Source organism: Solanum tuberosum, unplaced genomic scaffold (genome assembly GCF_000226075.1).
Source record: "Solanum tuberosum cultivar DM 1-3 516 R44 unplaced genomic scaffold, SolTub_3.0 scf00008, whole genome shotgun sequence".
NCBI lineage: Eukaryota > Viridiplantae > Streptophyta > Magnoliopsida > Solanales > Solanaceae > Solanum > Solanum tuberosum.
This window is the reverse complement of record NW_006238934.1, coordinates 2,419,888-2,432,707: the sequence shown is the minus strand read 5'-3', so window position 1 is coordinate 2,432,707 and position 12,820 is coordinate 2,419,888. Positions and strand designations below refer to the sequence as shown.

The following is a 12,820-nucleotide window of genomic DNA, read 5'->3' as shown; positions in this document are numbered from 1 at the left end:
ATTGGAGAAAGATGGAGTAAGGGTAGCATTACGGTTTCGTCACGATAAGCTCATGCCAGGGACAAACATATAGGTGGTTGACATATTAGGTTAACCTCTTTGGCCTTGTGATAATTCCTCAAACTAGCTGACTCAGATTTTCAGTTTAGATCTGTTTAAGCTTTACATCCCATTTCCTTTCTAAAAAGTTAGTGGGTTATTATTTTCCTGTAGGTGAAATAGTCGAATGATCACCATCATACTTCTTTTTGTGAATTCTAACAAACTAAGAATAGCTAAAGAGAAAATCAAAGAGTTTTCTAGAGTTTTGCCAATAATTTAAAGTAACTTCCACGAGGTCTTTGTAATCAGTCATCTTTTATTCTAAAAATCGTAAATCTGCCCTTTCCTCAACTATAGTATTCGTTACAAAACTGGCAAGAAAAAGCGATGACAAATTGAGCAAAACTTAAGTTTGGGTTCCACCAAAACTAGAGTTATGGAAGCTAACAGAAAACAGTAAAAAAAAAACTATATACAGTGTAAGCTAACACTGAATCTGGCTAATCCTCGGATGCAACCCGCTGTTTCTTCCATTTATAAGCAGAAGCCAAAATGTTAAGATTGTTCGCCTGCATTTCTTCAGGGAAAAGATAGTCTATGTACTCCTCGTAGACTGCTGGACCATCCTCCATGTCTATTTGCCTTCTCTTCGTCAGTTTCTTTGGTAGTTTGGCATGGACTAAATTGACATCTCCAAGCTCACCAAAACTGTTTTCCATATTTAGCCATTCTTCCAAAAGCATTCCTCTTTCTTCCTTCAGTTCAGGTGCAGATATTCTTAAGTAAGAAACGGTCCTCTCAAAAACATCTCTAGCATTTTGCAGGCACTTCTTTTTCTGTTCAACATCTGATTCCATAGCCGATGCCTCAAACTTGGCATAACTTATCCACACCTTTAAATGTTTGGTACGGTTAAGAAGTCTTTCATATAGTGCTCTTGTTCTTTCAAATTCACCCTCAGAGATCTCGAAGTCTATGTAAGCCTTCCATAGTAACTCTGGAATATCCAGTGCAGGTTGATCAATTGCAAGCTCAAAAACAGCTCTGGCTCTCTCCGTTTCATACAAGGACCTCTCTAACCCGGCGAATTTGCTCCAAGCATGGCAATTTTCTGGTGACCATTCTAAGTACTTCTCATAAAGCTTTCTGCAACGATCTATGTTCCCAAATTGCAGCTCTATCTCAATGTACTTATTAAATATCTTGTCTTTAGGAGCCCTTCCAATCGCTTCTCCAAGTAGAAGCCGTGCCTCCTTGAGTCTTAACTGCCGAATCTCAAACAAGGCAGCCAACAACCAAATCTTTGCAAATGAAAACTTGTGATGTGGAATCAGCTTAAGACACTCCAGGTAAACATGTCTGGTTCTTTCCATGTCTTGTGCATCAATCTCTTCATATAATGCATAATTAATCCATAAGTAAATGTATCGTTGCCAATACCGCTTCTCTTCAGCAGGAGGAACATTAGCAATGGCTCTCTCATAAACCTCTCTAATCCTCTCTTTATTTCCAATGCTCTCTTCTAGACGAATATAATCAAACCATGTATCATAGTTACGTGGATTCATCTTGACTTGATCCTCATACTGAAACCTCCTTTTTCCAACTATAGCATCCTCAATACCTTCCCTATCACCATACTGCTTTTCAAATGCCACAAACTTGCCGTACAAATCCTCAGCTCGCCCTTTTGGTATCTGATCAAGGGCAAATTTATATATGCAACGTGCCCTGTCCGTCTCCTTACACTTGTCCTCAAACTCTGCGAATGCCAGAAACAACTGCTCAGCTTCGTCATCGTCATCTCCCAACTTATCCACAGCCCTTTCATAACAATTCCTTGCCCTCCCAATCTCCCCATTCTTCATCTCAAATTTTGAGAACCTAATCCAAGCACTAACTTTCGGATGACACTCCACAAATCTCTCAAAAATTTCTCTTGCCCTCTCTATTTCATTATACCTTAACTCAAACTTAATATAAGATAACCACCCTTGCTGGTCCGGCATCCACCTCATCCACCTCTCAAAAATCTGTCTTGCACCAGCTACATTGCCAAGCATCTCTTCCATATGAATATACTTGTACCACAACTGATCAACCCTAGGCAAACGGATAACAGCTCGATCCCATAGATTACGAGCATGATTAACAAACTTATTCTTCATCTCCATATCAACATACTTCAACCAGATGGTATGGTCACGGTTAAGTGCATCAACTCCAAGTGCACGTTCCCATATAGAACGAGCACGCTTCAAGTCCTTTTGTGATTCTTCCCATTCAGCATATTTCACCCACACACTCTTGTTCCAGCCTACACGGCTAATTAAACCCTCAAATTCCTTTCGCTTGCGAAGGCGATAATCAGCTCCTTCTGTTGGGTCACTGATTTTCTGTTTGGGCAGTCTGATTTCCGCCTCTTGACGTTCTCTAGCTTCCCGGAAAATCTGCTCTGCCGTGATTTGGATTGGGGCAGGGGTTTTGTTCTTCACCCGCATAGCTCTAGCAAGAGATACTGAAGCCATTAACGGAATTGTGTTGAATTGTAGAGAAGATGGAAAAATACGTGACAATTGTATTTTATTTTTTCCATAAAAGGAGGCTATATATAAGATCACATACAAGATGTCAAAATGGGCTTCAGCTGCTAGGTCGGCCCAACCCAACTCTTGAGTTAAGTGGGGTTGAGCCTAATTTTTTTGGCTTATTTAGGAACGAAACTTTTTAGTCCAGTCTCATTTGACCCACTAGCTTCGTAGGCCCAACTCGCAAGCCTCAGAGGTCAGCCCGTGGGCTATAAATATTTAAAAATATTTTTTATATATATTTTTAATAGTGTTTTATTTGTAAAGTTTTTATCAATAAATATTTTTAAAAATAAAAAATCAAGTCTTTTAAACTAGCTAGTTTTTGTGGGAGAAATGGTGGAATGGTCAACATCTTTCCGCTAAATCTTACGTTGACTATTATGTATTTTTGTAAGTATTCACCGAAGTGTGTGATTCATAAACTTTTCCTATTCGGTTAAGGTTACGATTTGGACTCAATAACATCTTAATTCTTATAACATCATAATATAATATTTGGACTTAATACTTATTTATTTGATTAATTAAATTCTCTAATTTAATTATCAAACAATAAAATAATTTATTGTAAATTGTTTATATCAATATACTAATCAAGGGTAACATTCATTAACGACAATATCACATGAACTATACGATATATGCTAAAAAACTATATAGTATAAATTCAATTTAATGTAGCTAATTTTGTGAAATACGCCATGTAAAAGTTTATGTAAACCTAGCCAATGAAAAATCTAATTTATCTTTAACAATAATGTATTATTTATATATGATATAGATACACTAATAAGTAATTAGTAAATTAGTACCTCCTCCATTAGACATATAGTTTGTGACTAAGCAGCAAGTTTATTGATATTTCACAATTACTTTTAAAGAAAAATGCATTTTTTTAATAAAGTTTTTGTGAAATAAGTAAATTCAATATGAATCAAATATTCCCCCTTCCTCACAAAATTACGAGACTCACAGTTGAAGAGTATTGACAGTGCTATAATCAGGAAGAAGAAGAAGAATTGGGAAAATGGCGATGGAGAGAGGTGAGCTGATTTACAAAATTTACAGAGCCCTAAGTTATGGATTATCGCCGCTGATTCAGCTGCATCTGCGGTGGCGCAAGTTCCGTGGCCTGGAACATCCTCTCCGCTGGCGCGAGCGTCTCGGACTCCCTTCTCTTTCTCGCCCCCCTGGCCCTCTCTTCTGGTTCCACGCTGTCTCACTTGGTAACTCTCCTTCTCTCTTCCATTTATTTTTTTGCCATGTCTTAATACTAACACACACTCTTACACCTTGTTTGGATTATTGTTAAGTGTTGTTAGTTAAATACAATAATCATTACTTAAATTTTATTATATCCTATCGTTTAAGACGTTGCTACTAACTACAAAATGTACCATTTTATGTAAGGATCCATTTGGTGTGATGTCGTTACTTTTTTCCCCTCATTTTGTGTTTATTTACTACTTAATAATCCTATTTATCCTTTATTCTACTTATTTATAGTAGTTCTACGTGTATCGTACTTCCCTGGTAGGATTTATCCTTCAAATTGTTAATGTCTGACATTATATAACAACAAAATTGTATTTATTAAAACAATATAATACGATATAATATATAAAATATGATACATTGTGAAACAATATGTAACAACCATCCAAACATAGTGTTACTCTAGGCGCACAAGCAGAGAGAGACTCATAATGTATGCATATCAGAATTAGAGAGTGTGAATATATACATACACATATTATTATTATTTTGTGTATTTGTAGATATAAACTCTCTTCCCCCAAACACACACACATATTTTTTTGTTATTGTGTAGGTATTTGTAATTTATACAATTGTATATTGTGCAATTGTTGTTCAAGTTGTTGATCTATACTCCCTTTGTCCCAATTTATGTGATACCTTGTAATTTTGCATCAAGTTTAAAATAGACTTCTGATTTTTTTTTATCTAAAACAAACTTAGCATTTGTGTGGCAATAAATCATTTCTTTAAGGAAGGGTAAAGATGAATTTTAAAGTTAAATTATATCTAATTATAGATAAGTGACATTCTTATTGGGATGGACTAAAAAAGAAAGTATGCCACATGAATCGGGACAAATAGAGTATTATTTATTATTGTTTCTTTTTTCCTTTTTCATCCTAATATGAAATTGTTATCAGTTATTTAATTTGTTTGTTAAAATGTGGAATTAGGTGAAGGAATGTGTGCAATTCCTGTGATCAAATGCTGCATAGAGAGGAGGCCTGATGTAACTGTCTTGATGACCACAACCACCACATCAGCATTGTGAGTCTCAATTTTAATTCAAAGTTTCTTTAAGTGTTTGGTGATAACAAATTTTGTGATATGATAGTAGCCAGAAAACTTAGTATTTTGCAATTATAGTTTAGTTTTCTGCTGCACAAAATGGAAGGTAGTGTGGGAAATATATAAAAAAATGTGGTTCTGTGATTATGGGGGGGGGAATTAATGGCACAAGATATCCTTGATATTAAAAATCTAGCTTAGTGTATTAATTGTTGACACAAGAAAAGAAAGACCTGTTTGAGAGTGCATTTACGTTGTTGATAGTAGTGGAATGCAAGTTATGTTCAAGATTCCTTTTAGTGCCCAATAGAAATAGAAGGCATATCTAACTTATTGGATCAAAACAATGCAGGCATAATCAACTACTTTGTGATGAGAAACAGAAGATATGTCTTAGATCAGTTAATACAAAAATAAATAGATTTTACTTTGCAGTATGCTATTTACTTTAATTTGTTTACTGATGTGGATATTCCAATTTGGTCATTTTAACAACTTCCGCCAGATTCATGTGGGCATTATTTTCACTTCTCATTTCACGGCTTGCTGAAAAGCTAATTCATATTTAATACCTAGTTTGTTTGTATTTTTCTTACAGTGAGGTAATAAAGCACCAGCTTCCAAATAACGTCCTTTATCAGGTACCTGTTCGATTTCCTTAAGACTGATGCACAACTTACATTTTGCTTGATAGACGTCACTAAGTTGAGTTATCTGACAAGACACCAACTTCCCTTTCAAGTGTACTATTTCAATTTTGACTTTTGCAAGTGAAATCTAAAAACAGGAGAGCACACCCTAGCTCTTCTTCTATGCTGTTAGCTTGTTTCCTCCCTCCCTTTCTTCTGACCATACTAGGTGAATCTCACTTTCTTATTTTTCAGAGTTCTTATAATGTTCTGGCATTTCTTTTTGTGCTCAATTTTTTCTTCTGAATATTTTGTCTTCTGACCTGCCTGTTTCCACTTATAAAACTGATTTACGTTTTCTTTTAATCCAAAATTACTCTTTGCGATTTATATTTTATACATGGCTTTCTCACCAAAGTTAGAAGATAGAGAAGGAGCGTCTCTAACATGTTTACAAATTTACCAGTTTTCTCCAGTTGACACTCCTGGCGCCATTGATGCTTTCCTTCGTTATTGGAAGCCAAGTGCAATCATGTTAATGGAAAGTGAACTCTGGCCAAACCTGATTATAGGTGCTGCGAAAAATCGGGTAGGTAAATATCTTTTCTGAATGCTTCTGAACTGAGAGATGCCTGTTATTGTAACTTTTAGTATCTTGACTAAAGGCTTATATTTTCTGCTAAGGATTCGATGCAAATTTCACTTAATTTTTTCATGAGAACACTATTTCGTTTAACCACTGTTATCGTCCAGACACCCTATTTTGTGGTTTAGCATCCATCTTGTTCTTTTTCATTTTAATTCTCATTGTATTCACTTATATGTCACTGTATTATGTTTGTTTCTCTGCTTACGCTCAACCATTATGCTACTCAGATTGCACTTGCATTGCTTAATGCTCGAATATCTGCAAAATCTTATGGCAGTTGGTCTCAGCCATTTGTTAATTCTCTGACATCATTAATGCTCTCCAAATTCTTGCTGATTCTTCCACTGGTACGTATCTCATATATTTTCATTGAAGTGTCTGGATTTTAAAGACATCATTTTACCTTTAGAGTTCTGATTTTTATTTCTATAAAGAGCACTACCCAGGCAATTCGCTTTCAACTGCTGCAGTGTCCACCCTTCATCATAAATTTTTGCGGTGACCTAAAGTATGGTATGGCCAAAAACAAAGACTTATTAGCTTGCATGATACGATAGAACTACTAGCACTCATAATAAATTCATTTATATATTCCTTTAGAAATATTGTTGCATTTACCACTGCTTACCAGAGAGCAGACACTAATTGTACCCTTCTTCTCGCTTCCTTGTTCTTTTTCCCTTTAGCTGTAGGGAACATTGACACAAATGAAGGGGATCAAAGAGCGCTGAAAGAGTTGCAGGTACAGCTTATGAACAGAAAGGTTTGGATGGCATCTTCTATTCATAAGGGTGAAGAAAAAGGTAGTTGTTTTTGCTATATAATGTCTGACGTGTATTAAAGACTTTTCATGGAGATGAAGAAATGAAAAGAATCTCGAACGTGAAGCAAGGGTGTTAGATAAGAGAGTCATGAAGGCCCCTTTTTTTTCTGTTACTTTATACCATGGTAATAGTTTAAGCTTGAATTCATGCAGGCATGTGTGTGAACAAACTGTGTTCTGTGTATGTGATTCTTTTTACCTACCTTACAATTTTCTCTAAGTTGTTCAAGAGAGGTGGAGAGGGTACTGGGCCCTTAAACTCCCTCTTAATGACTTCTATTTGGTTGAATGAGTCTAGACTGAGGGAAGAGAAAACTTCTGAAGTCTTTTTGTCATACAATCACGGTTCAAGTTTTAAAAAGAACTGTGTTCTGTGTATGTGCTTCTTTTTAACTTCCCTTTCAATTGTCTCTAAGTTGTTCAAGAAAGGTTAAGAGGGTACTGGACCCTCAAACTCTATTTATGACTTCTATTTGGTTGAATGAGTGTAGGACTGAGTGAAGAAAAAACTTCCAAAGTTTGTTCGTCATACAATCACTGTTCAAGTAAAAAAAATAATAAAGATAGTGGTTCAGCTTGACCTTGAATTCCCACTTCAGCTAACAAAGCTTAAGGCCATCTGCACTTTGTTTCTTTCCAATTTAACATAAGCTAGTTTTTTCCACTTCTAACTTATTAAAAAGGAACTTTGTTCTACTTCTCTATTTTTTTTCTAAAAAGATGCATGTATTGATTGTGTGTTTTAAGGTAATCGGTGTTTGTTTAAGTAGAAAGGGATCAGAAAGGGAAAGGGAAGAGGGGTTTCCCATATGACCTGAGTAACCTTCTGCTCTTGGATAGAGCAGAAAAGCAGTAAATAGAGTGTACCTCATGGACTGATGACTTTGAATATAACTAAGGTTGCTCTGTGCTGCTGATTGAATTTGTAACAACATTGATATGCAGTCATGTTAGGAGTACACAACGCTTTAAAGCAAATACATCCGGATATCATCACCATCATTGTGCCTCGGCATCCTCAGCACGGAAAACAAATTGCTTTGGTATGATTAATGTTCTAGTCTATTAGAATTTATTTATAGTCCTTCTAAAATTGCCCTAACTTCTCTCTCTTAACTCAACCAAATCATTAAGTTTATTGAACCATGAACGCTCAAGTGCTTCTTCAAACTATCGAGTGAACTCTTGAATGATCTTGATCTGTTCTTCATGCTTGTATTCATCCTCATTCTCATGTCCATCCAGTGGGCAGTGGAGGAAATAGTTGGATGGGTTCCTGATATTTCATTATAGTTCAAGAGCAAGAAATTTGTCAAGTCAACATAAAAATACTTGAAAACAGCCATATTTTATTAGTTAAATTGAGAACAGCATGCGCTTTAACCATAAACCATAAGATTTAGAGGAATCATGATCCCAAGTTGCTAAAGATGTCCCAGGATTGATGTCAAAAGAGGCCTTTATCTCATAACATGGAACTTGTAAATTACTTCCTCTATCTAGACTGAATTTATGTTGTCTTCCTCAACTTATGCAGGAATTGGAGAAAGATGGAGTAAGGGTAGCATTACGGTCTCGTCACGATAAGCTCATGCCAGGGACAAACATATATGTGGTTGACACATTAGGTTAACCTATTTGGCCTTATGATAATTCCTCAAGCTAGCTGACTCAGATTTTCAGTTTAGATCTGTTTAAGCTTTACATCCCATCTCCTTTCTAAAAAGTTAGTGGGTTATTATTTTCCTGTAGGTGAAATAGTCGAATGATCTCCATCACACTTTTTTTGTGAATTCTAACAAACTAAGAATAGCTAAAGAGAAAATCAGAAAGAGTTTAGAGTTTGTTGCTAATATGCTTTGTTCTAGTTATGGATCAAATTGCCTAGAATGACTAGGGTGCGGTGCATACCAATTGATGATCTCATCTCTCTCTTCTTGCTTAAACTTTTACATGGCGTAGATCCACATACTTCAACAAGGTACAAATAGAAGTTTCACTTTTGTCTTGCAAAATTTCCCTGTGTTCCACCTATAGAGAAGATCCAGCTTGCACATGAGAGCAGATTGAAAATCTAATCCCAAAAGAAGCTATACCTTCATAAGAACTAAATCTTATTTGTTGAGCCACAATCCACACCATATAACAACTTTCGTATATGTATCAGATATTTGCCTAAAGAAGCTAGAAGATAAAGTACAGTAAATTTTAACGGATGAAATACTTCCCTTTTGCTTGCTGTTGCAGAGCTGTATTAACGAGGTCATTGATATTTCTTATTATTTTGCTCTGTAGGTGAATTACAAAAGTTTTACAGACTAACACCAATTGCTGTGATTGGAGGTTCATTTCTTCCAGGTTCAGCTGGTCATAATATTTCAGAAGCCGCTGCAGCAAGCTGTGCTATTTTAACTGGTCAATTCTGTTTCCATCTTTTAGATAGAACTTGGGTCCAGTCTGCAGCTAGGCTGGGATCAAGGCTTCTTTCCTTTGTTTCTTTGGAGTGCCTGATTAATTTGTAGTAAAATTTCATGTTTGATTCTCATGTGGTGCATAATTATATTTATATCAGTTTTTTTTATTGGTTCAATTATCAGGTCCTTATATCGGTCATTTCTCCCATATGGCAACACAGATGCAACGCTTGAATCCTTTGTCAGTATTACAGGTCTGGATACTTACTTTGATCTATACACACTCGGCTGGTGTGCATTGGACATTCATAATGTGCTATTTATGCTTTTTATTGCAAGGGAAGGATGGCATGAATATTTTAGGAAGGGTTAGTTCAGCATGTGCAAAAAACTCTTTTATTTATGTAGTCAAATTTCAAGGTCAATCATAAGAGGATCCTTGAAATTGGAGAAAGGCAGATAACTAACCTATTTTGGAGAAAAAGGAGACCCAATGTAGTATATAAGTATAACCAAAAAATGAGAAGGTGGAACAGCAACATAACACTTGGCATTTTGAGATTGAAATTATCTTTTTCAATAGCTCTTATTGAATGATTAGAAATGAAGAGATAAAGCTAGTCAAGACAATTATATTAATAACTGTTTAGTCAATAGCCTTTGACTGCAAATTTTGGATGCATTAGCTCCCTGTCTTTCTCCTAGAATGTGCATCTAATGTACTGGAGCTAACTATCTTTTGTACAAATTAGCATTTTCTAGGTGCCTTAAATGAAATTACTTACTTCATAAAGAAACGTTCAATTGCCTTTGACCGACAAAAGTTTCAAGAACCAGGTTGTTATCTTCTGCAGAAATTCTGAATATTTTTGATAGGATAGTACTGTAATAGTGAAGTATCCATATAAAGTATGTCAGATATATAAATTGATACAGTACCTTTTAATTTTCAACAGTACAATCTTTACTAGAAAGATAAACCAACTACAGTATAGAAGCATATGCACTTATGAGTCTGAAGGGCTGAAAGTACTGTTATCACAGAAGCATCAGCATATTTCAGTGTTTACTCTGGTTTACTTTGTATATGATTTTAATCTCCCTTTTTGAGATCCTTGTCGGACTCCTTTGCTCTGGCAGGTTTCTGGACACATTCTTGTCGAAGCTCTCCACAACCTTCTTAGTGATGCAAAACTTTTGGAAGAACGTCAAGAAGCTGCTAAGCAAGCTTATCATGCTCTGTCTTGTGGGATCACTGAAAATGTTTGGAGCTTTCTAGACTTCCACATTTTTCGGATAGCACTGGCAAACGAAGGTTTGATGCTATGAATCTCTATCTTCAGATCATCCCCATCTATGATTGGGACTGTTTCATGTTAAAAAAAGCATTCACGAGTTCCTGCATCAATATCATGAGATCTTGAACAGGGAAGAAAAATGTGAAGAACCTAAATGCTGTTCCCTCCTTCCCCTGTATATCAGGTTCCCGTCTATTAATTTTCATTAATGTGGTGAGAAACGTCCCCAGATCATTGCATGCTAGATTCAGTGTTGCAATACCTCATTAATATCTGGTTGTCCACAGTATAGATCACATTCTCCCCTGTTTATTTTCATTAATGTGGTCTTCATCAAAAACAGAATTCATTAATGTGACGAGAAATGTCCTCGGCTCATTGCATGCTAGATTCTGTCTGGAATTACCTCATTAGATATCTGGTTGCCCTCTGTTAACTCCTCAGCTGTAAGCTTGCTTGCCTGAAATTTCTGCAGGATCTACTGTAATGCATTTCTTTTGAGTCCCACCTACATCCTTACTTGGCTAATACCTTGGGCGATTTGGATTTCCCTTGCTGCTTTTTTATAGTTCGCGGCAGTTAAATATCTACTTTTTTGCTTTCTCAGATTGTCCTTAGTGAGATTTGCCTCCCAAGATGGTTTATGAGTAAAGAGCAGCCTAAGAGGACAAGGATTTTTCAGGGGAGGCCTCGAACAAAAGTGTATCACAAGTATCAGGTATTGCAGATGCATTAATTATATCATTAGCTGTAATTTGGGGTAGTGTTAGGTAACACCTTTCTTACACCGTTTGATTAAGAACTCTTTTGGCATAAACTCAATAGAGAACAATTTTGTTTGGTTTGGAAGTCAAAACTTGTTTCCGACAAGGGACACAAAGATCTTCCAAAGAATGAAGTATTCCTGGTTTAGGGATCATCAGTATTTGCTAATTATGTTCTTTATATCATATTACTACTATTAAATGCCATAATTTAGTGTAGAAGAAGGATCTAACTGACTTCTTTAAATTATCATTGATTCAGTCCAGTGATAACAATGCTTGATTTGCTCGAGGTGATGTTATTGCTGCAATACTAACTGTTAAGGCATGCAAGAGGGGAGCAACTGCAATTCTCCCGAGTGAGATTGCTCAAAGATTGAAATGAAGAACATGATAATCTGAATGGAGTGCATTTGCACTTTTGTGGATTGGACGCGATACTTTGAAATCGCTGGACTAGTTTGCTGATTAAAGTTATTTACACCTTGCATGGCCTCTCCACTACTGTATATTGGCTTATTTCCTAGCTACGTCAAGCAACTTCCTGAGCTTTGCGATGATTTCAGCTTCTATCGGGATCCATCTATACAGCTTTCATCAGAACTCTATTCTGGGAATCAGTGCCTCGAATTGTTGACTGTTGTTGCTGTGGTAACAGGTAAATGCAGTCATAATCTTCATCGTAGAGGCGACCTAGGTGAAAAATGTCCAGAAATTTGTTCAGTTAACAAGTTGTTACAGTTATGGCAAACTATGGCTGGGAAATGAACAATGACAATAGTGAGTAATGCTGAGAAGTAGAATATACTCTGTGTTCGACATACAAAATGCAGATTAAATTAACTAGAACAACTGTGTTTTTTTGTTTGTTTGTTTGTTATAATCACGGTATTCGGGCCAATTGGCGCGCATCACTACTAATTCACAGGTACTTACTATCTTCCACCAGAGCAGTTGTTTCTTTGCATGTCGTTACTTCTTATTTTGCTTGTGGAAATGTTTATCCCCTTGAGAAGTTTCCTTTCTCGTTTTTTAGTTTAACCATTTGGTATTCAATCTACTCGCTCAACTAATTCAAATTTGTACCATGTAGATCATTTAAAGCGTTGTCCATCGGAATTCCTCCATCACCCAAGATCTTGACTTTCATCAAGGATAGAAGAGTCTTATTCGTTCTATCATCTTTCATATTATTTCATCAAGGATAAAAATCACTATTTTCGAAGCAGTTCTTGAAGAAGAAAAAATTCAACTTACCGTCCTTTTTTTCTTTTTCGTACAC

At 36.0% G+C, this 12,820-nt stretch overlaps 2 protein-coding genes across 3 annotated transcripts; one reads left to right on the top strand and one right to left on the bottom strand.

Moving 5' to 3' along the window:
* Nucleotides 1-342: 342 nt before the first annotated feature.
* LOC102594042 (crooked neck-like protein 1) lies at nt 343-2,626 on the bottom strand. Its single transcript, XM_006339044.2, has one exon. The coding sequence runs from the start codon at nt 2,568-2,570 to the stop codon at nt 543-545; it is 2,028 nt and encodes a 675-aa protein (XP_006339106.1). The 5' UTR covers nt 2,571-2,626; the 3' UTR covers nt 343-542.
* A 934-nt stretch (nt 2,627-3,560) lies between these two features.
* Nucleotides 3,561-12,509, top strand: LOC102593521 (probable 3-deoxy-D-manno-octulosonic acid transferase, mitochondrial). Of its 2 annotated transcripts, none has more exons than XM_006339043.2 (14): nt 3,561-3,859; nt 4,847-4,940; nt 5,560-5,602; nt 6,057-6,179; nt 6,467-6,586; nt 6,674-6,752; nt 6,926-7,042; nt 8,008-8,105; nt 8,600-8,690; nt 9,358-9,477; nt 9,660-9,730; nt 10,617-10,791; nt 11,382-11,492; nt 11,801-12,509. In XM_006339043.2, the coding sequence occupies exons 1-13, from the start codon at nt 3,661-3,663 to the stop codon at nt 11,390-11,392; spliced, it is 1,341 nt and encodes a 446-aa protein (XP_006339105.1). In that variant the 5' UTR covers nt 3,561-3,660; the 3' UTR covers nt 11,393-11,492; nt 11,801-12,509. The 2 variants fall into 2 exon arrangements, with proteins under 2 accessions (XP_006339105.1, XP_006339104.1); XM_006339042.2 differs by having other exon boundaries at nt 10,617-10,958.
* Nucleotides 12,510-12,820: the final 311 nt, after the last annotated feature.

Bases quoted from the DNA above. Each gene is read 5' to 3' on its own strand.
- LOC102594042 (XM_006339044.2), bottom strand. From the start codon at position 2,570: ATGGCTTCAGTATCTCTTGCTAGAGCTATGCGGGTGAAGAACAAAACC.
- LOC102593521 (XM_006339042.2), top strand. From the start codon at position 3,661: ATGGCGATGGAGAGAGGTGAGCTGATTTACAAAATTTACAGAGCCCTA. The intron at 4,941-5,559 runs GTGAGTCTCAAT...TTTTTCTTACAG, and splicing joins ACAACCACCACATCAGCATT to TGAGGTAATAAAGCACCAGC. The intron at 7,043-8,007 runs GTAGTTGTTTTT...ATTGATATGCAG, and splicing joins TCATAAGGGTGAAGAAAAAG to TCATGTTAGGAGTACACAAC.